Genomic DNA, 26,503 nt, shown 5'->3' with positions numbered 1-26,503 from the left:
GTGGCCCAGCTGACCCAGGTTCGATTAGTGACTCAGGTGATTGATGGAGTGGCAGGGAAGAGATAGGCATGCCCGTCTTGTGTGTGAGGGCAGTTGATATGCTCCCTAATGGGAGGCATGTCTCCAAAAGGATAGTTGCCTTGAACATAATCGAGAGTGGGGTTCAGAGAAAGGGAAGTGGGTAGGGCATAAAAAAAAAAAACAGAAGGAAGCACAGGTGAGCTGAGCCCTAGGAAGCCCTTAGGGTTCACGATCAACCCCAACATTACTGATGTATGTCCAAGGAGGTAGAGGGATGTATGGTAGTCCCAGTGTGATTGTGGGGTGGCACTTGGGGCCATGCTGCTACAAATGCAATCTGACATGACCAAAAACTTTATTTAAAAAAAAAAAAGAAAGAAAGAAAAAGAAAAGATGTTGAAAAGGCTAATTTTCATTTTTAAGCCAAGTTTCTGCAACTTGGAACTTATTGGGGATGTGGTATGAAATCCATGCTTGAAAAGAATAGCATGTGCTATTTAGAATCTGAGCATTGGTATTCCTTATTTTTAGGTCTTTAATATGGGTGAAGATTCATCTGTGAACAGTGCAGGCAGTTGGTTTGATTTTAGGAGGCTTGAAAATGGACACTGGGTATTAGTAGTGTTACTATAGAAAGTGACTAGACCAGAGTTGAAGTTGATGTTTCCAGATGTAAGTAAAAGATCTGGAATGTATGTTAAGGTGCAGCTTCACTTGTAGACATTTTATTTTTGCAAGAAACCAACTTCTTAATTTCAGACTGTGTGTTTAGTGGCTGGAGGCACAGCTGTAAAACCATTATGCATTCTTTATTCCAGGAAACAGGGATCAGGGAAAATGTACTCATTGTGATGGTTTGTATAGAGTGATACATGTATCTGTATACACACATGCACAGTAACATAATGTTATAAAAGTTGTATGTAATATTTATATACATGTATTTAGCATATGAAGAACTATTTTATACCCAAGACTTTTTTCAAGCAATATATTGGTGTGTGTGTGTGTGTGTGTGTGTGTGTGTGTGTGTGTATATATATATATATATATATATATATATATATATATATATATATATATATATATATATATATATATAAACCACATTTGTGTTAAGAAGCTGTTTGTTATAGGATTGTTACCTTTACTTAGATACGTGCCGTTACTCTGCTTCTGGACTTGTGTTAGGTGGGAGAAGGGGTAGTCTTTTCTAGCACCAGTGCACATATGCAAATCTACCAGGGGTATATCTGTCAACATTAGGTGCTTCCTCCTATATAGTTCTAGCAATAATAATTAGCAGGAAGCTTCTTTCTGCAGTCTTCTTCTTTCGGCTTTTTCCCAGTTAGGGGTCGCCACAGTGGATCACCTGTCCGCTCATGATTGGCAGTGAAGTTTTACAGTGTCAAGGTGCCAGCCCAGCGCCCAACCTTCCTCAGAAGGCACACAGACACACATCTAGGGCCATTTGGAGTATCCAATCCACCTACAGCATGTCTTTGGGATGTGGGAGGAAACCGGAGCACCCGGAGGAAACCCACACGACCACAGGGAGGACATGCAGACTCCGTGCAGAAGGCACCCCAGCCGAGAATCGAACCTTAGAACCTCTTGCTGTGAGGTGGCAACGCTAACCGCTGCACCACTGTGGCCATCCATAAGCTTCTTTCTGCAGTCTGTTACATCTTGATTCAATGATATATAGTGCCAATCTTAGATCTACCACAGTCATTCCTTTTCGTTCCTTTTTTTACACCATATGTTGTGTCCTAGCAAATGTGACAATTCTCGCCAATAAAATACATTGACGTGTAAGCTTTCCTTCTTTCTGTTGTACCTTGATCAGTTTTCTTAGAAGACTGCTAAATTTCTTGCATATCATCAAGAAATACATCTCTGGATCTTATATGTTTGTAAATTGTTTGCAGTTATATGTTTGTAAATTTGATTTTGTGTAAGAAACATGAAAATAAATATGTACTTATGGTCAAATCACTTTTTGAGATAAAACTAGACATTAACACCACACATCATGGTATAGACCCCTAAGTATATTAAAACAATTTCTTTATAACTGATGACATCTTTCACAGTTATGAGACTTTATTTGATTTGCCAAATATTTTCTAATAACTATTACACAGTGACTGGCCATTAACATTCAGAAACGAGCACGTTGTTTCATCAGCCCAACCAGAGTGCCCATTGTAAATTAGGCATAGTTATTATTTATTTATTTATTTTATTTTACATTTGTTGACTGGGATAGTCTGAGTGGATATATGTCCATTTTCAGCAGAGGCCTGGGGAGAAAAGCTCCAGATAACACAGACAGAACATAACAGATATGAGTCAAACATATTTACAAAGCCCTGTAGTAGGTATTCACAATGTACATAGTGTGTAATAGTTTACAAAAACAACAGGTTGCAGCAAGCTATTATTAGCAAGAGATGCGTATAATATTAATTTAAATAAGGCATTAAATAAGTAGTGATTAATCAGGGTTAGTACAGGGACAAAGCCAGTGCTTTTTAAAATACTGTTTCAGGCCTTTTTGAAGAGACTTAAAGAAGGCTCAAGGATAAAGTTAGATGGAATTGAATTTCAAGTTTTACCAATGACGCTGGCAAACAGGGAGTCGCCAGCTGAATTAATGGCTTTGTAGGTTTGGACCAACAGTTTATTGGATGATCGTAGTTGCCTTGAATTACTGTATGGCTTTCTGATATTTTTGTGTGCTGGAATATTTTCAGGGTGGTACAGAAGTTTGTGTGCTACTATAAACTGATTGAACAGAAGTAGGCTAGGCAGTTCTAGCCACCCGAGAAGACTGAGGTTTTGACAGTGATGTGTCCTGTATGTTGAGCCTATAGCAAATCTGGCAATATGGTTGTAACAGTGAGAGAGCTCACTAAGTTCAGTTTTGCTCAAATTGGAGAGTATGGGGGAGGTGTATAGAAGGATAGAGAGCAGGTGTGAGCAAGCGATTGCAGTCCTAGCTAATGGAGTTAGAAAAGGTTTGCTTCTATATAATGAGCCAAGCTTCTTATTAATGGTTTTTATAGTTTTATGGATATGCAGATCAAATTTGAGATCATTGTCCACTATTACTCATAAAAGCTTACTATGATCATCTGGAAAGGTAGAGGTACCATTCTGTTATGGAGAAGGAAAATTGTGTGGATCTACTTGTGGGAGTAAAGAGAACAGTTTAGTTTTGTTGGGATTTAACAACAGACGGTGATTAGAGAGACAATTTTTAACTGTGTTAAATGTGTTTTGTGTTAAGGTATGCAGGTCTAAAGGGGAGGAGGCCATACCGATAAGGGTAGAATTGTCTGCATATTAAATGCAGGTTGCATCAGGGATGGCAGTATGAAAACTGTTGATGAAGTTAGAAAAGAGTAGAGGACCTAGAATAGGGACCTGAGGGACACCAAGGGTGAGAGGTAGAAGGGTGGACAGTTTGCCCTGCCATAATACAACCTATTGTTTGCCATTCAGGTAGGATAAGAACCGCTGAATTGCATGGTTATCTAGGGAGATGGATTTTAGGGAATGGATGAGTAATTTCTGGTTGACCTTATCAAAGCCCTTCAACAGTTCTAGAAATACTGCTGAAGATAGCCTGTTGTTGTTCCTATTTTGGAATATGGTATTTGTAAAAGAAAGGAGGACGAAAGTGGTGCTGTGACATGGCCTAAAGCCATGCTGAGAGTCGGCAAGCAGACCATTCTGAATGAGATAGTCCATAACCTGCTTATGAATGCACTTCTCCATTAATTTTGCTAGTGGTGAGAGAATGGCAGTGGGTCTGTAGTTGAACAGTTTTGTTGAACTTCCACCTTTGTGGAGTGGCATAAGTTAACATGGGATATTTTCCAGATTGAGGGGATAGTTCCATCAGTTAGTGTTCTATTGATTATGATAGAGATGGGGAATGCTATGGCGTGGGCAGCTTTTTGTAGGTACTCTGTAGGAAGGAGGTCAGCAGAAAGTGTGGTTGGTTTAGTTGTTCGATAAGGGATCGAATAAAAGTGGTAGAAACAGGTTGGAAGTTAAAGGGGGGATGAGAAGTGGGTGTGTTAGTGGTAGAGTAAGAATGGGTGGGAGTAAATTGTTAAGCTAAGGACTGAATAGTTTCAGTGAAAAAGTTATTAGGCAGTGGCAACAGTTTCTGGGGATTTATGGGTGTAGTTTGATGAGGTTGGGGTAGTAGATTGTCCAGGATGAGGAAGGCGGTTAATACCTGCCCAAACCTTTTGAGGATTGTTTTGGTGTTTAAAATTGGAGGTTCTGGAAATAGTTTTTTTTTCTAGCAAAATGAGCTTTTTTGTATCATTTCTAAGTTGACAATATCTCACTTGGTCGAGGGTGGCTTTAGTTATTCGCCATTTGGTCTAGCTATTTTTAATTGGTATCATATACCAATAGAAAAAAGTCCAGTCGCCCAGACTTTCTTCTGTAAATATATGCTACAGAATTTCTAATTTTCTTTAATTTAAGAGAGATGGGACAGAGAAAGTACAAGGATTGTTAGGTACATAATGCAAACCTAGAGAACCGTACCTGATTATTTTTATATTTTCTCTGTCCCCTTTCTGTCATACATTTGAAGTCTCTGAATTTCATTTTTCTCATCCCTTCTGTTGCTTCCTTGCCATAGCACTGATGTACTGTGTAAGCATGGAAACATAAGTCCCATACGCTTGAGCAGTACATCAAGAAAGCCCCATGATACTGGAGAAAAATGCAGAAGAGTACCACGGTGCCATTATCAAAGGAGATTATTTAAGAAAAGTAGGTAACTTTTTTCTGAAATAATGTCATTGTATAATAGCAATAACCCATGTGTGGGTGTGGGCAATGCTGATTTACCCCTGGCTGGCTATGTTTGATTACTCAGTGTCTCCCTCATGACCAAACCACACCAACCGTAGGTAAATCCAGCATTACCCACACCCAGTCAAGGGTTATTGCTATATTAAAATTTCTGTAGAAGATTTGCAAACATCCTCTATAGGACATCTCTTCACTCTCTGCTGTAATGTCCTTGATTATTTTCAGCCCTCAAAACACTATTTTGAACAGGCAACATTAAAGAATGCAGTACCTGTGAAACTGCCTTATTTGGTGAAACCGGACAGTGACACATCTTATATGAATATTCTGAAAATTTTATCCCAGACTACTAGTTATCTACTAAAGTTTTTAGCTTTAGTTTAATGTGGCAGATATTTCCTGATAACAAAATGGCAGTTCAACATTTTGCACCATATGTGCAGGATATCATGTCCACAAACTCAGGCAGATATCCACAAACTCACTATTGCACTGCTTGCACTGTTTCTGCACATTTTCTCCAAGAAGATGATTTCAGATAGAATGAAGAAATCCAGAAATGTGAAATCATCTTTTGAGGCAAAATTATGCAATGACTTGCCAGATTTCATGTTGTAGACCTGTAAAGTGTATACTCTGATTATTTTTCCCAAATTGTGTAGCATTAATCACACTTGCCATCTTAATTCATGTATATTGCTCATTATTCTGTGTCAACCACCTTTGACACTTTGTTCATTGCCTAGTGTCCAAGTTCACTATGCCCCCACCTCCTCAGTTCATGGCAATGTGTATTGTCCACGTTCAGCTCTCCCCATGGCTTGAATTCGTACTCAGTACTCATTGTCCAGGGTCATCTCCTGACAGAAGCACTCACTCCTGTCTGCATATTTAGTGGCCATCTTTTAAAGGTGGCATACTGATTAGTGGTTCCTCTAGGTTCATGAAAGATGCAAGGTTTGATATTTATTTCTCATGATTTTCTTCTGACTTTGTGAATACTATGTTCTCCCTGTGTTCATATAGGGTTCTCTTTGAGTTATCTAGATGTCTTTCAACTCATGGAACCTGATGTTTGACTGGTTACTCTAAATTCTCTTGACATACAGCCTTTGCCTTTATGTTTGCATTTGTTGCCTAGGTTGTCGCTGAAAGCAATCTGCATGGATCAGCCCACCTACCCAGATAATAAATGATTAAAGAGAGAAGAACTGGTACAAAAGTGAGGTAAATTAAAGTTGCAATGTAGATATCCCCTTAACATTTTACTGACAAACTTTTTTATGGTCAGCGTAAAAGACTGTGAAATTCAACATATGATCTCAAATATAACCACCAATAATTGCAATGCATGGGCCATATTGCTCCTGATTTGTTATAAACCAGTTTGTCATATATACTCACCTTTAGCTAATGTCTTCCAAGATTCTCTTCCTTTCTCACTACAGACAAATTCTTTCTAGTTATGATAATGTTATGTATACATACAGAGTTTGGAAACTTAATGTCTTATGTATACTCTGGCAGAGCAATAGCTGAATATTGACTTACTTCAGTGCTTCTCTGCCTTGTAGAAGTACATGCCAGTGAACCATTTCTGATTAAAAATGCTTGACTTGTTTTGAGAGGTAGTGTTATTTTTAGAAGAGTAACATAGTATATAAATTAAATTTTCAATAAAATAATTAGTGTCAAAGTTAAATAAAAGGAGTCATTGAGGGACTCCATAAGGAGGTACTATTTGTATACTTCATTATATATGCAGCTTTTACTCATATGATATTTTGAGGCTTTGCTTCACTTATCCAGAGTCTGTATTATTGTATAAGACTTCGTCTTTGCTGTTTATTGTTTCATAATTTTCTCTGTTTTGTTGTATGCCCTAATCAGTGAAAATCAACACTTACTACTGAAAAATGCCTATCCCTCCCTTTAAATCTCCATCTGACTAGCAAATAAAAATATATTATTATAATATTTTATATATATATATATATATATATATATATATATATATATATATATATATATATATGTGTGTGTGTATATATTATATATTTATAAATATATACATTTCATAGCCACAAAATGTCACTTGGTACACCAACTATTCCTGATTTTGCCATATATTTTTCATTTGCCCCTCATAAAATTTGTGTTTTTGTGTCAAATTGTTGAGGTTTCCACACAATAAATGACAGACATTTCCGTTTCCAACTTCATGTCCTTCAGAAAATGCATGATAACGCAGCAGCAATGTCAACTCCATTTTCCTCATTTTGTACAGTGGTTGGGTGTCACATCAGCAGTGATCATCAGCTAGAGTCAGTGTTCACACCACAGCATGGCTAGCCCTGCCACAAAACCTATTATATTAGCATTTATTTAAGCATGTAAGAGCAATATTTAAAATCTGTTCCTGATTTTGGTTCTTGTCTGCCATTATTTTTTGGCTTTGTCCTTAATCCTTGAGATAGGAGGTTGAGAACTATGCCATTTTAAAAGTACTGTAATTATTGTGATTTTGATCTCTTAATGTGTTAAGCTTCTGAAGACTTTGTAATGTTCATCAGTCAATAATATCAGAATTTCTACTGTACAAAATTACAGTAAATGTAGGAAGGAATAGCAGGAATTCAGTTTATTCACTGAACTGTGCACTTCATCTGTTTTAGTTATTCTAGCAGGAAGGTTATACTGCAAAAGTGTTTTATATTCACATTTTTTCCTTTTATGTTTTACAGAAATAGTGTGTGCTGTGCCACAAATAACAGATGGCCTGAGGATAATGGTATCAGACCAACATAACCGGTTTGGGTCTTCATGGACATTTAGATGTGACAAAGGCTTTACCATGAATGGTAGCCCCACTGTTACTTGTGGTGAGAAAGGAGTTTGGATTCCATCACGCCCGACATGTCAGAGTAAGTATATCTTCAAAACTGCAGCAAAATTTCTCAAAGAGTAATGGAAAAAAACTCATAATTATTTACTTATTAAGAAAAGTAGACTTATTTTCAAAGTCTGTCAATCTACAGAAATGCATTAGGCAGTTGTATCTGTATCAATTACGTATAAAACCAAATTTTACAACAGGTTTTATGTATTACAGTAGATTCTTTTTTATCCACTATATTAACTGTATCACTGTTTTAGGTACTAAAAACTTATTTTAATGCACATATGTTCAGATAAAACAAGCTGCATATGGCTTTTTATGGTTTATTTTTCTTTTGCATATTATCATCTTCAGTGAACTGAATCATGTTTGTGTTTTAGAATGAGAGAACAAATGTTCTGTCATGGGTTCGGTGAGCATCATCCCTTGTTTGATCACAACAGCTAGTCAACTGTGAGTGATCAAAGTCAGTTTTAGTTAAATATTGAAATGCTTGATCCAGGTTAGACGGATGTTATTTCTTATTTAGGTGTTGGAGTAATCTAGGAGAATGTATATAAAAGACAGGGGTGCAAAATGACTGGGACTCAACAGGTCTATAGTGCATAGAGCAGTGCTAACTAGCATGTGTAGTGACAATGCACAAAGGGTAGGTGACCCTAACACATTGCCCAGTGCATGTCTATGTAGTTGGGAGCCATCTTCTACATTGAACCTCAAACTTTAGCACTGTGCTTGCCCACAGCAGTCATCAGTGAATCCCAGCCTTTGGTTTGGGATGCTTATAGAAAAGGGTTTAGGTAGTTTGTCTGTGGCATGGTTATGTCATATTACGACATTTATGTGTTGCTATGTATTTAGAAGGTCAGTGTTATGGAGAGTCATTGTTTGTGTGTTTTGATTTTTCATTTAAATGCATTTCACTGTCAGCTAATGAAATTTATCACTATGAATCCAACAGATGTGTCTTAGATCTGGAACAGAAACATTCTGTCACGCTACTGGGTGCAGTCAATGACCAAGAAAGTTAATAGTTCTCATGCTGATAAAGAATGTGTCTGTTTTTGCTGATATTTATGTTTAATATCTATAAATGCCATGCCATTTTGTACAGTGCCAGTTTAGTAAGGCATGGATTTTAAATCTCAGGACATGCAAAGACATTGTTCAGTTTTTGAACTGTGTGAGATGCTTTTGTGTTCTCTAAAACCTAACTTGTCTTTCTTGCATACACTGCTTTTCTGGCCAAAACGATGAGACCTGTTTTCTATATCTAAAGTAAATGTACACAGCTATAGATGCATGTCATTGTTTCTTTCTCACTAGAGAAAATTTATATGTTATTGATAAGTGAAAATAAATCCTAGCCAGCAGAGAGATTCCTACATAAAAATATTTGCAGTTTTTTTTTCAGATGGATCCTTGGGCTCAGGACTGGATTATAGAGTAATTTCAGGACCTACTAGCATATCTTGGAAGAGGCATCATTAAATTGAGCAAGTGTCTCTCACTGTCAGGAAATAACCTGCTGTCAAATCAAATGCTGCCCTCATAGATATATTTATGTCTGTATTCTTCAATGTAGAGTACAACAAGTGTTAAATAAAGTGACACAGGACAGATGGATGCACATAACTTCTTTGCTAGAGTGGCAGAGAACTGCCTAAGAAGGAGATCATGTGACATGACCTGCCTGCATTACCTTTGCTGATATACATAAAAAGGTATTACTCCGTTTTATATCATATTCCCCTTCTTATCAAAGCATTTGTTGACACTTTTGTACAAATGAACTCTTACTAGCCTGTATCTAGGCATGTCACATGAGATGTGTACAAGCCCTGAAATGTTTTGAAATCACTTTTACTATTAGACTCTAGCAGCATTTATTTAAGCATTCTTTGCTGTCATTTATGTAATCATAGCACATTTTAGTCACTTAATCTTCTTGGAGCTGTAAGAAGCTTTCCTTATCTAGATCTTCCCTTATTTCCTGAGATAGAGACAGTCCCACTAAATTGAGTCATTTTCATAGGTAGAATATTCCAGACACACTTCTCTTTCCCGTTAGGTTTGAGCTGTAGTACATGTACTTTGTCTTGATACTTAGCCATCTCCTATGCTTTCTGTAACTCTATCGTCATATCTTTTAATGGATTCCACTTGTACATTGGAAAATTCATCACAATCTTAACATTAATTCAGTGTATTTTTCATTAAGAGCTGACCTTCAGTTCTTATCCTTTGTTCCCAAGATATAGATTATTGGAGATGTCTTTACAATTGCTTATTTTTGCTCCAAATGGCTGTATGTAGGACAGTGCACTCTTACTACTACTTGTAGCAGAGTAATTGAATTTGTTACCATTCTGTCATAGTAGTATGCTGTCTGTCTTTTCTGTGCTTTCAGCCACAACTCCTTTACCTTTAGCATTATTTCTCTTTGCTTTTATACTGAAGATCAACTTAAGTCTTCTCATCAACAGTTGTGAAGATAGTCCACTCGGTGTTACAGTATTCTACGAAAGCTCAGTAACAGTCTTGCTTTACATCACAGCATGTCTTCACATTATATTTTCACTGTTTTAATATTATTTTATTTCTAGTTGCTTTTTGGGTTATGAATATGTCAGATAGGTAGCAATGTGTGTAAATTTGCATTATCTTGAAAACTTGTAGAATCATGGATTGAGAAACATTTGCTTAAATAAAGACATAGCAAATTCCCTGTTTAAAAATATTGCCTCGATCAACCTTATGACTTAATTTAATGGTATATCTGTCATTTTGATTATAGTAATTTCAGATCTGCCTGAGCTGGTGGTAGGTCAGGTGAATATAATGATCTCATTCCACTTATCTAAAACAGTAGGGTTTCTTTATTAACATCATACTGTATATATCGCTTACATACATTAAAACCTTTTTGCAGAAGTAACCAGTTTTGTGTGCATATTTATACAACTGAAGATGTCATCTTTTTATTTATGCATCTTCTTACATTATTCTAAATGTTAACATAATGCCCATCATTGTCCCATACTATCCTCCTCCTGACCCATTTTGCTGCAGCCACAACTGTACTTGCTTTATAGCTTTTTCAAGATCCAATTTTTATTGCACACATTCTCTTCTACATAAACAAAACAACTGTCATATCTATCATATTCATTTTCCACATTGTTTCCCATATTTTAATTTAAATCATCCTAGTAACCACTTACCTCCTTCCTTCACTCTTATATGGTGCCTCTATCCTTACCATCTTGCAGGTATCTGTTAAAACTATCCTTAAAATACGCTGCAACAAAGTTGCTACATTTGCTCACAATAAACTGCACTATACACATTACTGCAGGCCCCTGAAAATTTTGACCTGGCTTGAACTACCCCACTACCTGGACTTAGATTAACCAGCTACTGCCCGCAACATCATTTATAATCCCCATCCCTGTCCTGCACTAATTTCTATTCTTCTTTCCTATCACCCACCAGATCCGTTCATTCTAAAGATTAAACAACTTTTCACTAACTATAAACCTCAAAAAAAAAACAATTGGCGGTAGCTTAAGCTAACAAATTTGCTGTATCCCCGGTTTGGTATAGAAGGTTCCATTTACTACTGCTGAGTATTCCCTTTAAGGTTGCATACATAATTGAAAATGCTTTGGGAAGCTATTTTTGCCTCAAACTTGACATTGGTGGACTTGATTAGTTCCCTACGTTGCTTGTTGAGACTGATGAGGGAGTTTTTTGTCTTTTAGGCACAGCCCTTCCTATTTTGGACAGGATTTTCTTTCTTTTGTTGTACAACTTATTTATAATGGGATCTACCAAGGAGGCTTGTTTTTGGAGATTTTCCTAAGTTTATTTCAGCTTGGTACTGTTTCTGTGTAGTTATTTACATGCTTGTACAGAGTTTCTGTAGGCATTTCCACATAGGCCACTGTGTTATCTGTTTTTGGGGGGGCTTGGAATTTTGCCTTCACTTAATAGGAGGGATATAGCCTTGGAAAAGATCTTAAAGTTTGTGGGGTGTGCTGGGAGGTCATCGTTTATATTTATGTCAAGAGTTACCACTTTGTGATCTGATCTGACTAGTGAGAACATTACAGAAGGGGTGTGCAGTGTTCCCTCATATTTGTGAGTACCAGATCAAGGATATTTGCACCCCTAGTAGGTGTTGCATTGACAAAATCCAGGAATCTTTGAGCCTGTATGTTAGTGGCAATGCATGTATCACAGTTTATGGGGGAATAGTTGAAATTGCCCATGAATGTAGTACTGGGATGAATTTTGAGTGACTCAACTACATTCAAGTATGTGGCATGGTTTTCCTGGGTCATAGACAGGGGACCTGGAGCTAGCAAAGATATTGTATTGGACGTTACCTAAAGTTAGTTGAACATAGAGAAACTCAAGCATGTCATGTCGTGTGACCAATCTTGAGGTGTGTTTACTTTTTGTGTCGATTAATGCACTGCCACCTCTTGTCCCTTCGTGTGCAGTAGTTGGTCTAAATGTATGAAAATCAGTATAGCTTTGTACTGCTGTGGTGCCTTCTGCTGCTTTAAACCGTGTCTCTGTGACTGCACAGATGTCACTCTCCAAGGTAAGGAGTGCTTCCTTGGGAGGGGAGCTTCTTTTTGAGACTTCTAGCATTGAGCAGCAAAACTTTTAGTTCTTTGTGCATAAAATTTACTATGTTGGAAGGTTTATCAGATTGGCATTGCCTATAAAAGGCACTATAGCGGTGGATAATGTTTTGGCAAATATCGGAAAGCATAGTGTTGACAGGAACAAAACTGGAAAGCAGAACCAAGCTGGATAAAAACGGCACGGACTGTTTTATTCAAGGTAAGCGCTTTCAGCTAAGCAAATGCCCAGCCCTCATCATCTGTTCACCCTAGAATTAACTTTTTGTTCACATACAGTGTGGACTTTAAATTTATATGGGAAGTAGTGGCTAAGAACTGGAGCATCATACTAGAAGATAGAACTCTAGTTAAGGTTTTGGGTACATATCCAATATACAATATCGAAGGGGTATCAACCTCAAAAACCTTGTTGAAATGGTCGTAGATAAACCAAAAGATAAAATAACAGACAGTTATGGAGTTTTCTGAGGGCAGCATTTAGGTAGATAGTACAAATAGTAACACCACGATGCTCAGTAAAAACTTCTATTTATTAAACAAACGCTAGTACAAATACTGACACCTGTTAAGGTTTCCTCAGGCAAAAAAACTACATAAGGGTATCATTCTTACTTAAATACAGTTCCATTGACATCATGTGACACTAACTAGAAAACTTTAAAGATACATATAGCATAAAGTATAACTTAACTAAAACATATAAATACTATTATACTATTATAATTCATTCCTAATATCCTTTACAACAGGTTTTAGACTAAAATTATCATTCAAACCTGGACGTTGGTATGCTTTAAAACCTAGTATCCATTTATTTTTCTTGTAACTCTGTATGATTAAGTACGTCTCCCCCTTTAACTTGTTTATTGATATTTTGCAATATAAAAAACTAAATGTATGTGTAATATCTGTGTTCATAATGTGTCACTATAGTGCATTTGTTTCCAATTTCCTTTTTATTTCTGAAAGATGTTCACAAATCCTGTCCTTCATTTTTCTGTTATTTTTACCTATATAGAATGCACAACATTAAGAACATCTAGCCATATATATTATATTTATAGTATTACAGGTACCATGAGTTCTCGAAAAGAATTCTTTAGATGTAACTGGATACATAAAATATGTCCCTGTAAAGATATATTTTACTGAGCATCGTGGTGCTGGTGTTACTGTTTGTACTTTCTCCTTTGGATTTTTATTTTTTGTGACACCAGCTTTATCTGAGAGGTAAAACTCTTTTGTTTGTTCTACAGCACTTAGGTAGATACCATTTAAGAGTTTCAGCATATGTGAGTTTGTGTTTGATCCATAGTAGGTGTAGTGTGTGTTTTACTGGCATCCTGTTTGGAGGTAACCCATTGCTCCTACTACTATTGGAACTGTCTGAGTATCCTCCTTCACATTACCCTTGTTCAAATCCTGGTATTTTATGACTTGGTGTCTCTCTGTACATAAGACACTAATCACTGGATGTATCAATTTCAGTGATCAAAGCTACTTTTGTCTTCTTTTCATGGACTACTATATCTGGTTTTCTCGTATTTATTTTTTGAACTGCTGAGTATGGGTAATCTCATGTGATATAAACTTCATCATTTTCTATAATGCTTTGTGGCTCATGTTTCCAGTGCTTCTTAGCTATTTCAATGTTATAATGTTTTCACAATCCCCAATGAAACAGTCTTGCCACATTATTATGTCTTTCAGTATACAGGCCGTCTACCATTAGTATATTACTCCCATCAACAAGACATGCAACTTTTTCCAATTCTGTTTTACAAAACCTACATTTGTCTGTTTCTCGGACATGTTCTGTGGACTTTGTAAACCAACGTGTACGTAGTCTACTGTCCTGGGCCGCCAATATTAACATTTTGGCTTTTGATTTAAATTTACCAATCCTTAACCATTCCTGCATTAAATACTGATTGACATGAGGTTGCTTCAGGAGTTTTCTGTACGTGCAACTATATTTATGCATTTCCACATTTCTTCTCATCTGATCCTTCACTTTATATTCTTTTGTTTATTGGTGCATTCACTTGCTGCCTGATTTTTATCTACTTTTGGTTTGATTTCCATTCCCACTTGACACCGATATGCTTCTGCTAAACTAAGCAGGGAAGTCACCTTAGACTTGTTCTCTTCATGTTTTAAAACTTTCTGTATGTTTGGATCTTGTGATGTCAGCAAATATGTATGTAGTCCTATGGTTGTAGAGCTGTACATGTAATAATTTTTGAGAAAGCCTATACCTCCTACAGAACTGGGAATGTATAATCTTGGTATACACTGATTTTTATAAATCATTTGATAAGCATGAAACATTTTTCTTGTTTTCCTGTCTAGTTGAGCTAGTACAGTTTGGGGCCACTCAGTCACCCAAAAACTGTAAGTTAGAACAAGGAGAGCAAATTGGTTTATACCTTGGACTTTGCTCCTAGATGTCAGAGCTATTTTCAATATTAATTTTAGTCTTCTAAAATATTTCTTAGTAATATTTGTTTGCATTTGTTCATGTTTTAATGTTGATCCCTCATAAATTCCCAAATATTTATATATTCCCTCTTGCTCAAGTTCTTTTATATCACATTCCTGTCTGAGACCGATATTTTCTTGTGCTGCAATTTCCTGCTTTTGCACATTTGTCTACACCAAATTATATTCTTATATCATCTGAAAATGTTTTGACCACTTGCAGTTGTGCTTTCAGTTCATCTGATGAACTATACAGTTTTAAATCATCCACAAAGAGAAGATGAGAAATCTTTACACACTGTTGTTTTCTGGGAGCCAAATTCTAGCCATGACCTAATCTATTAAGTAGTTTAATGGGTTAAGGACAAGACAAAAGAGCAGTGGTGGCAGAATCACCCTAGAATATCCCCCTTTGAATTTTTACCCCTGGGATATTAATTAGTCATTTATCATGGCTTAGCTGTAAAGTGGTTTGTCACTGTTTCATGGTCACTGTAATGTAATCAATCAATGTAGGGTGTCTTACACATTTATACACAGTCTTTTATCAATGAATGTGGGATGCTGCCAAATGCTTTTTTGTAGTCTATCCATGCCATACTTAGATTCTTCCCCTTTTTACAATTGTCAATTATGACTTTAACAACAAATGATCTTTTATTACATATGATTTTTTTTTTTGGGGGGCAGTTTGATTCTATAACCATGATTGAATTTTATTTTAAATGACTATAAACTCTGTCAGCATCAGTTCCAGTGTATAGTTTGTACATCGTTGGAAGGCAAGTTATTGGCGTATACTTTTTAGGATATCTTGCAGGTTCATTCTTAAGTAGGCTTATTGTGTTTCCTGTTGTTAACCAGGTTGGTGGTTATTTGGGGTGTGCATATAAATAGTACCTACTCGTGGCTAAATCTTCATGTAAAGATGTTAATACTTTTAGCCAGAAGTTAGATACTGCAAAGAGGTCTGGGGTTTTCCAGTTAGGAGATTTTCTTAATTTTGTTTCAATTTCTGTGGCCGTTACTTCATCCCATTTCATATCCTGTACACTCAAATTTCTTATTCATTCTTATACTTTTTCTATCCATTCAGTATCCCTGCTATGATCCAGAGGATCTTCATAGATATTTCTCCAAAATGTGTGTTTATCTTTTTTTTTTTTTTTTTGTGGTGTTCCTATTTCTTTTGCCTTGTTTCTGAATTCTCTATAAAAACGTTTTTGGATCATCAATAAATTGCTTATTTTGTACTCTTCCTATATATTTATTTGCATATCGTCTGCCTTTGCTGATATCTTTAATTTATTATTTGCAATAGTGTACAATAGATTCTGGTCTGTTCTGATACTGTGCTTTTTCTTTGAGTATTTCTGTTGACCTGTTTCCTGTTCTGTACTCTTCTAACAATGACATTTCTTGTCTTAATTGCTTTATAAGTTTCTCTACCCGATACTTCCATGATGGCATTTGATTTCTTCCCTTCCTTTCCCTTATTGCCCTATGTCTTTGTGATAAGACTTTGTCTGTTATTAATTTAGCTACATAGTGATATATATCCTATTTACTTCTATCACATGATTTTTTTATGAACATTCTTGATTACTACATTCATTTGTTTTATAAAACTTCTTACATTTTAGCCCTTATTGACTTTCTGGAGTCTATTACTTTCATGATCTTAATATGTCTAGCCATCTCTATTAAGTCAATCAATTCTTCCATTAGAGCATTTTCTTCTAAACTAAGGGCACATTGTTTTTTGTCCATTTCCTATTGGCATTCTACTGAAAGTTCCAGAAAATCTTCCTGTGCCATGTTCTCTTCAGCTTTACCCTGTATCCTCCACTGCTGTTTCATATGGGCACTCACTGATCTGTCACACCACAACACTGACTGTGTCAGAGTTGCCACAGTTTCCTGTTCCTTTTCTTGCTCTGCACACTACTGTTAAATTTAGCTCATTTTTAAATGCGTTCATATATCTATCAATCTATATGTATAGATAGACAGATATACTCTTATGTCATTTCCTATCTTTATTCTGTTCTCCCTTTCACCAAACCCATGCAATCTGAAAAACTTGCAGCCTTCTTCTCACTTTCAACCACCTCCATTTTTTTATTGTATCTGTTTTAGTCATGATAGTCCTCTTTTATATATACAAAAAAACTTTCTGCCCATTGCCAATTTTTCATGATATAAGTCTGTAACATTATTTGACATTGGCTGCCTTCTGTTTCCCCTTCTTTAGCACCTAGTCACCCACTATGATAATGTCCGTCTTTAAAATAGCAAAAATTCTTTCAACAGACAAACATCTGTAGCTTTTTCTCTACTTTTGTAGGAGTATTCCAAACAAGTATTCTCATGATATTGTACTTCATTCTGCTGTTTAGTATCATTAAACTCCTCACTTTCCTACCATAACATTTAATGATACCTTTGCACCTGCACATTATTCATAAGCAAACATACCCCAAATCTCTCTTCCCTGCAATTTTTCAAACTGTATACTTTGCTTTTTCATTTAAATTTCTCACATTTAATAAACATGCATGATCTGCTGTAATCCTTTGACACCAGTTTAAAACTGCGAGTCTAATTAAATGACCTTTCATGATATTCACATTAATAGAGAACACATTTATACTATCCTTTGTCTTTTTTTTCTCCTTCCACTTTGTTTCTGCTTCATCTGCCATATCCAGTAACAAGTTGATACAGTGCCTATATTTAATTCAGTTTGCTTATTATGATCTCTCTGTGTCGTTCTCTTAATCTTTAAATTTACTACCTACACAACACCTATATTTTACTCTGAATGAATTCATACATTCCAGCTTTTTGTGCTGTAACTCATATGCTTTTAAAACTGTATTTTTCTGTACTTTCCTCTTCCTTTTCATTTCCCCCACATTTTGATCTTCTACTATAATACTATTGTTTTACTTTCAATACCAAATTAGCATACATTATCCACTCTGGCTTTAAACAGGTAAACTGAAAGCAAAGTAACCATGCCAGTAAAGCAAGTCCCAAGATGCAGAAAATAATCACTTTAATAGTTAAAATTGAAAATAAAAATCCAGTTAAGCATTTTCGTCTTACAACATCTTTCATCAAGACTTCATCAGGACCTCTTGGTTACAATTTACCACTTCCTCTTTTAAAAGAATGAGTCACATGACTTAAAATCAGCTGATAGTGGGTAAATGTCCTTCAGAACTTAAAAGTTACAAGCCTTAATTTAAAAAAATGTAGTTAAATACATTAAAAGAACTTAATTATACATGTGATAAAAATAATATAGCCTAAAATCACATAACGTAAAATCACATTTTTTGCTAAATGCTGTATGCACAGGAAAGCCATTGTGTCTATGGAGTGCTGACTAAAGCACACATGGGAGCATGCATACATGTGAATAGGGCAATGTACAGGATTTCCTCTGTGCTGCTGCAAACCTGTACACATTGTAGTTACTTCCTCCATATGTTCCCTTTCTTCTTTCTGCACCTTATCAAAATAATCCACATAATCCATGTTGCTTACATGCTCCTTTTGTACAGCTTCATCATTCTGTGGACAGCATTTCCCCATTGTATTTCCCCATGATAACTCAGAACCTTGACTTAATACAATCTCTTCAAGCTGTCTCACCAACAAGGTGTCATAAAATCTGCCTTTTGCTACTTCCATTAATTATCACCTCACTGTCCACCACATCATTCACATACAGCCTGTCATGTACCAGATAAAGGGCTAAATCTGCACTCCATGCTTTCTTTGCATTTGTATCTCCTTCCTTTTTTCTCCATCCTTATACTCACTCGCCTGTCACATTTGTACTAGTCGTGATTAACTGCATCAAAAATAATAAGGGTGTTTATTTGCAGAATTCACATACTATGTATTTATAAAATCAAAACTACAAAATAAGTGAATGCAACAGTAATAACATATGTCATCCATGCATCTCCATTTCATCCTTCTCACCATTTTTTCCGTACCCACATATTTATTTCATTGACAGCTTTTCCATCCAACTTCCTATACAATAGTTCTTTGCATCTCATGCTCCATAACACCCTTACAGGACTTATAAATATCTGATCCATATAATTATTCTGTTCATTAGATTCATTACCATATATACCATATATAATTATGTCTACCTTCAGTTTCCTGAAGCATTTATATTAAATTCACTGTTATATTAAATACCTCACATTTTAATGGAACATATCCTATAAATTCCTCTACCATACATAAAACTTTCATTAGTTTGCATATATTTTATCAATCCTTTTAAAGGTAATCTTTCCAGCTTCACTCTCATTAAGACATTTCACCACTTCCTTTACCAGTTTAAATTTTTTTTGCTTTTCTTTAATTGCTTTTTTTAATTCTTTTACTCCTGCATTCCCATAGCTTTACATAATAAAAAGTTGCAATACATTGTTATTCAAGTGAAGTCTGCCTCTTTAAATTACTGAATTACATCATTTTTTTTTTATTGAAATTTAAGACGTGATTGGTGGATTTAATTTATTTAAGGACATTCATTTTGTTAGTACTTAATTCTGAAGAAGTGTTGTGTATCTGTGTTAAGATGAAAACATTCAGTCATTTTATATTGTAAAGTTTGGACAATTTGTTTTTTAACCATGCAGTTGTTTTCACACCCTGCAGTTGAATTAAATGTTCATTCACTAGTTGGTTAGTCTGGATTTTGTTTTTGGTTGTGTAGTTTATGTCTTGTGTTACTAGTTACTAGTTAATTGCTGTCCATCCTCCTATACTGCATGTTTGGTTACTGTTACATGGAGCTGCTGGGTAAACTAACCTTACTACTTCAGTAACTTTCCAAGTTCGTTACTGCCTCACATCCTGAGCCCCTTGCTATTGAGTCTGGCTTTTCTGAAGGTTGTCCATCCAATTTTAATTTAAATCCAAATCTGGAAGTGTTCTATGTGAAACCACGGAGTTATGTTGAAGCCGTGATCAGCTGTACTTTGGCAACGAATGAAGGTGGGGTGCATGCTACCCAGTCATCTGGCTTACAGGCACAAGAGGTCGATTTGGATGTGTGGCTACACCCACCCAGTTTTTCTTTTGGTTCTAGAGCACAGGATCATTCGTTGAGGTCGCAGGTTGAATCTTTTGAGAACAAGCTAGTTAAAATTAGGAATCTTCAATCGGCAAGTTCTTATCTGGGTGAATGTATTCTGCTGAATCAAATTCCTAAACGCCTCCGAGTGTGGAGATGTCCGAATGGGTCAAATTCAATTGTCCATTTTACCATGATCTGATAAAGCTTATTAATGATACTGTTATTACTTTGGTAAAACTTATTATCAGACAGAACAAATGTAAAATTGCTTGGTTGGACAATGAGATTAAGGCCTTAAATGATTCCTTGAAAGCGGACTTGTTATGTTAAGGAACAGTACAAGTGTATTTTGTCTAAAGTTGAGAGCATTATGAAAAAAAATAAGGCGCTTAATTAAAGAAAATTGAGAGGGACAATATTGATTATGACCGAGGGAAGCATATCCGGTTCCTGGTCAATTTAGGTCTTTTGGGACTCCGGTTCACAGGAACAGTGATATCATAGGATCATAGGAGGTTACTAGGCTAATGGCCCTGGGGCCCTTCCAAGCCTAGCCAAGAGTTTATCCCCAAAAAAGAAACCTCAGTCAGCACCTGTCAATGATGGACAAAGATGGAACCCCTGGGACAAATTTGTTTCATCAAGGTACTCTGTTTTACATGTATGGGAAGTCTATTCCAGAGACGGGGCAGCCTCTCGGAGACAACAGCGTGTCTCCAGCAGATTTTGTTGATGTTGCATATTAGATTTAGGCCTATTGAGCGGGTAATGTGCGAGGAGTTAGACTTACGGATATGGAGCATCTCTGAGTAGTTAGAAATTAATAAAACATAAAACTGGTAAGAAAAAGCAGATCCGCTCCAGGTGAACCATCAGCTTTATTGTAAAGTACACACTGACTGAGTGCTTTCACCCACATTTGGGCTTCTTCAGAGTCCGTACACATTGACAAAATAACCACTTAAATATCCAGTTAAGCACAATTAATCACATGAGTACCAGATACATTTTAAAAAATGTAACCATAAAATGTCCAGTACATTTCCATTATTTGTATTAACAAAATTATTTATATAACATGAAGTAAAACATTTGTCACTCTAAACACAATGTGAAAATTAAAAATTAATCCTAATAAAATGGATAATCATGGAACTAAAAAAATGTATATAAACTGAGATTTATATTTGAGTACGCAGACTATAGAAATACTGTCATTGATGCCTGGTACATTAGATGCATCGAGATGTAGCTGCCAAAGGCAGTCCCTCACTTCTAATAAGGTTTTTAAATCTGCCCCAAAGTCCCTCATCTGCAACTCGTCTATCACAAAGAATATACATTTTTTGAAATTAACACAAATCTTGCTATGATTATAAAGGGAATTTGTAGTTTTTTTGTTTTTGCTGTCCCTATTGTATTCCAATATTCTAAGTCTAAGCTTCCTTGTGGTCATCCCAACATAAAATGCGGTGCATGAAAGGCAAGCAGCCACATAAACAACCATCTTAGTATTAGAGTTGCAGTGTCCTTGACAACTAAGTGTCCTCTTGTAACTACTAATCTGTACATATGGTCCATCATTTATGTATTTACACACACTACATGTGCCACATTTACTCATTCAAGAAGATCTATTGTCCTGTTGCATGGTGTTTTTCTCAAATAATTATTTTAAGTTACAACCTCTGCTGTTAATAAATCTAGGTGCTCGTCTAAGTGCTTTTTTGATTTCATGGTTAAAAACACCATCCCAGACGCTGTTCATAATGCTCCTAACTTTAGTTCCTGTTTGGTTGAACTCCAAAACCATACTAGAAGAATAAATTTGTCTCTGGTTGCCTATAACGGTAGTATATACAGTGTTATCCTTTCTCGTACTATCAATAGGATGGGCCTAAAATCACAATTTCATCTTCTCCCTATCTCTGCATTAAATTTATTAAGTAATTCCATCGGGTACCCTCTCTGTCTTAACATATCCATCAGGTGTGTCATTTCAACATGGAAAACTGCTGCCTGAATAATTAATCTGGATAACCATATAATTTGCCCCTTTACCACATTTTTCTTTTGACGGTCAGGGTGACAACTATCATAATGCAAAAATGAATTACTATAAGTTTTTTTAGTGATCCCCCACCAGTGTGGAATGGATATGTTTACTAATAGTTTGTTGAAATACAATGATTTTCACTTAGTGAAGAGGAGGCGTTTAACAGAACTATTAGATATTGTACTATCTAATAATTTCATTAGCTTCAATGGTGAATATTACAAACAGATAACGGGTTGCAATGGGTACTAGATGTGCGCCCATATATGCCAACCTGGTACTGGCAGATTGGGAACAAACCTTTGTTTTTACTTCAGAATATAAGTCCAAATTATTGTTGTATTTACAATATTTGGATGATATTCTAATTTTTTGGAAGGGGGCCAAAACTGAAGCAGAGGCATTTATTAAATATCTGAATGAAACAACTGAGTTCCTTAAATTCACCAATCATATAGATAAACAGAGCATTGAGTTTTTGGACATTCAATTAAGGAGGAGGGCCAAATTCACTCTAAAATTTTCCTTAAAAAAACTTATAATAATTCCTTTTTGCATTATGATAGCTGCCACCCTGATCACCAAATGAAAAATGTGGTAAAGGAGCAAATGATATGGTTATCCAGATTAATTAGTCAGGAAACAGTTTTCCAAGTTGAAATGACACACCTGATGATTATGTTTAGACAGAGGGGTTACCCGATGGAATTACTTAATAAATTTAATACAGAGATAGGGAGAAGAAGAAATTGTGATTTTAGGCCCATCCTATTGGATAGTACGAGAAAGGATGACACTGTATATACTACCATTATAGGCAACCAGAGTCAAATTTATTCTTCTTGTATGGCTTTGAAGTTCAGCCAAACAGGAACTAAAGTTAGGAGCATTATGAACAGTGTCTGGGATAGTGTTTTTAACTATGAAATCAAAGAAGCAATTGGTCCAGCTCCTAGATTTATTAAGAGTAGAGTTTGTAACTTAAAATAATTATTTGAGAAAAACACCATGCAACAGGACAATAGATCTTCTCAAATGAGTAAATGTGGCACATGTAGTGTACATAATACATAAATGACGGACCATATGTACAGATTAGCAGTTACAAAGGATACTGCAACTGTAATACTAAGATGGTTGTTTATGTGGCTACTTGCCTTTCATGCACCGCATTTTATGTTGGGATGACCACAAGGAAGCTTAGACTTAGAATATTGGAACACAATAGGGATATCAAAAACAAAAAAACTACAAATGCCCTTTATAATCATAGCAAGATTTGTGTTAATTTCAATAATTTCAAAAAATGTATATCCTTTGTGATAGACAAGTTGCAGATGAGGGACTTTGGGGGAGATTTAAAAACCTTATTAGAAGTGAGGGAATGCCTTTGGCAACTACATCTTGATGCATCTAATGTGCCAGGCATCAGTGACAGTATTTCTATAGCCTGTGTACTCCAATATAAATCTCAAACTATATAATTTTTTTTAGTTCCATGATTATCCATTTTATTAGGATTAATTTTTAATTTTTACATTGTGTTTAGTTAGAGTGACAAATGTTTTATTTGATGTTATATAAATAATTTTGTTAATACAAATAATGGAAATGTATTGGACATTTTAGGGTTACATTTTTTTAAATGTATCTGGTACTCGTGATTATAAGTGTTTATCTTGTCAATGTATAATGACTCTGAAGAAGTCCAATTTTGGGTGAAAGTGCTCAGTCAGTGTGTATTTTACAATAAAGCTGATGGTTCACCTGGAGCAGATCTGTTTTTTCTTACCAGCATCTCTGAGCAATCTGTATGATACTGAGTAAAGTGATCGTGATTTGAACCTGTCCGCTTAAGACAGGTGTTGGAAGCCATGGATTCCCTTTGTGAGGCATTTCTGTGGTCTTTCCAGTTGGTGCAGGTGTTTGGAGAGGTACATACCAAACGGGGCATTATACTCAGTTATAGGTCTAATGAGGGAGGAGTACAGAGAGGTAATAACCTCCTTTTTTCTGAGATGAACCAAGTAAAATGCTTTTCTGACCACTGCCACCACTTGATGGTTGAATGTGAGATTGTTGTCAACCTCAGTACCCAGGTCTCTCACCACGGGTTGTGCGCTTAGTGGGCTGCTGTTGATGTGGTAATCAGTAGCAAAAACAAGAGCCCCACTCTTCAACACACAAGCCATAGATATGGCATTGTTGATGCCAGGGGCAGCTGAGGAAGCCATAGATAGGGCATTGTTGATGCCAGGGGCAACTGAGGCATTCAGTCTCAGCTGCCAAGTTAGTTCTTTATATTCTAAAAGTAATTCCAAGTCACCTTTAAAGTTATCTACAACTACTCGATCTATGATGAAAAATACAAATTTCTTGAAGTTGGGGCACCTAGTAGTGTGTCTAAACAGTGCGTTAGTTGCCTTGCCTTTCCTTTCCTGATATCATACAGGTGCTCACAAATTCTTTCTCTAAGCCTCCTGCTCTTGTTGTGTGAATAAAATAGAACAAAATATTATTATTCAACATCACATTTTTAATCTGTTATTTAAATGGGTTTAAAATAATTGCAATACTTTTTAACATTGCACTGTTATTCAAGTAAAGCCTGTCTGTTTAAATTACTGGATTACATCATTGTTTTTAATTGACATTTAAGCCATGTGATTGGTGGTTTTAATGTATTTAAGGATATTCATTGTGTTTATACTTCACTCTGAAGAAGTCTTTTGTATCTATGTTAAGAAACCACTCAGTCATTTTCTATTTTTAAAGTTTGGACGGTTTATTTTTTAATTGTGCAGTTGTTTTCACATCTTGCAGTTGAATTAATGTTCGGTCACTAGTTGGTCGGTGTGGATTTTGTTTCTCATTTATTCCTGCTTTATATCCCATTATTCCTTCATTCATATAAGATTTTCTCAGACCTATTCTAACAGCTTCCTTTTACCGCAGCTGTTGTCTCTGAATCATGCCTGTTCTGAACTTGTCACACCCCATGCAAATATCTACTGTGGTTAAGCATAATCATAATAACTGTGTGTGAATACCATCCTTACTGTTCCATTGCTGTTCCCGCTATGCCATTTCACATGTTGAACATCAGTAATCGGTAAGTGTCTTCATTAAAGTCGCCAGCTTGAAGTATTGTTATGACACCATAAGAAGTTATGGATATTAAGTAGAAATACTGGAAAAGGAGCTGTAACAATAAATTAATTAAAGCCTGTTAATATTCAGTACTGTTGGGTGTGAACAGCCAGGCAGAGTCTCAAATATTCAGTAAAATGTGTCAGTCTGTGACAATAAGAATTTTACAGTGTGCTTTATGCAGTCGTCTTTATTTCTTAACTGCTTTTTAGACCCAAAAGTGAAACTGAAACTTTTTATTTGCTGCAGCTTCAGATTTACATTGAAAAAGTTGTTTTAGAATCTCATATTTGCTTATATTCCTCAGGACTTAAATGCAAAGATCCACAAATAACAGAGGGACTGAAGATAACAAAACTAAACCGAGAAAATGTAGTTGGCTCTTCTGTTACATTCAAATGTGAGAATGGTTTTACCATGAATGGCAGAAACACTGTAACCTGCAATGAGGAGGGAGTCTGGGACCCATCACCCCCTACTTGTCAGCGTAAGTATGTAATGAAAATGCAACAGAATTTCTCAGTGCCTAACAAAAATAATCTTTATAGATTTAATGAGTGTTTGCTCACAAATAAATCATAGGTAGTTCTATTTAGAAATGTGTGTGTGGTTCCTCAGATTACCGAAGTATATTCTTTGATGACTTACTTGGACTAGGCAAACATAGAAAAAAACACAGATGCTGTTCTGTGATGTGTATTATAGTAAATACCAGTCATTAGAGATTCTGCATTAAAGGACTGATAGGCAAAAAGACACTGGAAGTTGGATTGACTCAAAAAACCTAATTTGAACAGTTTTTGCAGGGGGAGCAATCTGTTAGTCTGCCAGTATAGTGTAACTTCTGCACTATTTCTGAGTAAAAAAAGAAACACTTAGTTCCTATACAAAGTATGTGTTGCCTTAGTTTGAAGCTGTAGCAGCAAAATGGGGTATATGGAGCATATGCATATGCAGTGTATACGCTATTATATACATGTGTATGCACTAAAAATAAATTGAAACATATAACGTCAGTAAAAACTAGTTGCAAAATGTGGGGGGCTGTGCCCCCCACACCCCCCTAACTTTATATTCTCACTCCAGGGTCGCAAGGGATAATTGGCTAGGCTTAAAATGGCTCACCAGGGCAGTTAGCTTAGTACTAATCTGTGAACCTATGAACCTATAACAGTGCAACGTTTTCTTGGAACGTGTGAGTAGGGATGCATCTCAGCAAAAACATATTTAAATTTGTTCACCATTTTCTTTGCATTGAAACATTACTCTTCCAT

At 35.9% G+C, this 26,503-nt stretch overlaps 1 protein-coding gene across 1 annotated transcript in view; it reads left to right on the top strand.

The window, feature by feature from the left end:
* Positions 1–26,503, top strand: part of LOC122806051 (P-selectin-like) — a 564,812-nt gene that overhangs the window by 104,803 nt on the left and 433,506 nt on the right. The window contains exons 4-5 of the mRNA XM_044076291.1: positions 7,614–7,793; positions 25,537–25,716. Of these exons, the coding sequence (XP_043932226.1) occupies positions 7,614–7,793; positions 25,537–25,716 (360 nt within the window). The remainder of the gene's footprint in view (positions 1–7,613; positions 7,794–25,536; positions 25,717–26,503) is intronic.

Source organism: Protopterus annectens, chromosome 7.part0, assembly GCF_019279795.1.
Source record: "Protopterus annectens isolate FY-2018-M chromosome 7.part0, PAN1.0, whole genome shotgun sequence".
Classification (NCBI taxonomy): domain Eukaryota; kingdom Metazoa; phylum Chordata; order Ceratodontiformes; family Protopteridae; genus Protopterus; species Protopterus annectens.
Note: the sequence above shows the minus strand (reverse complement) of the source record. Positions and strands in the feature narration are given on the sequence as shown.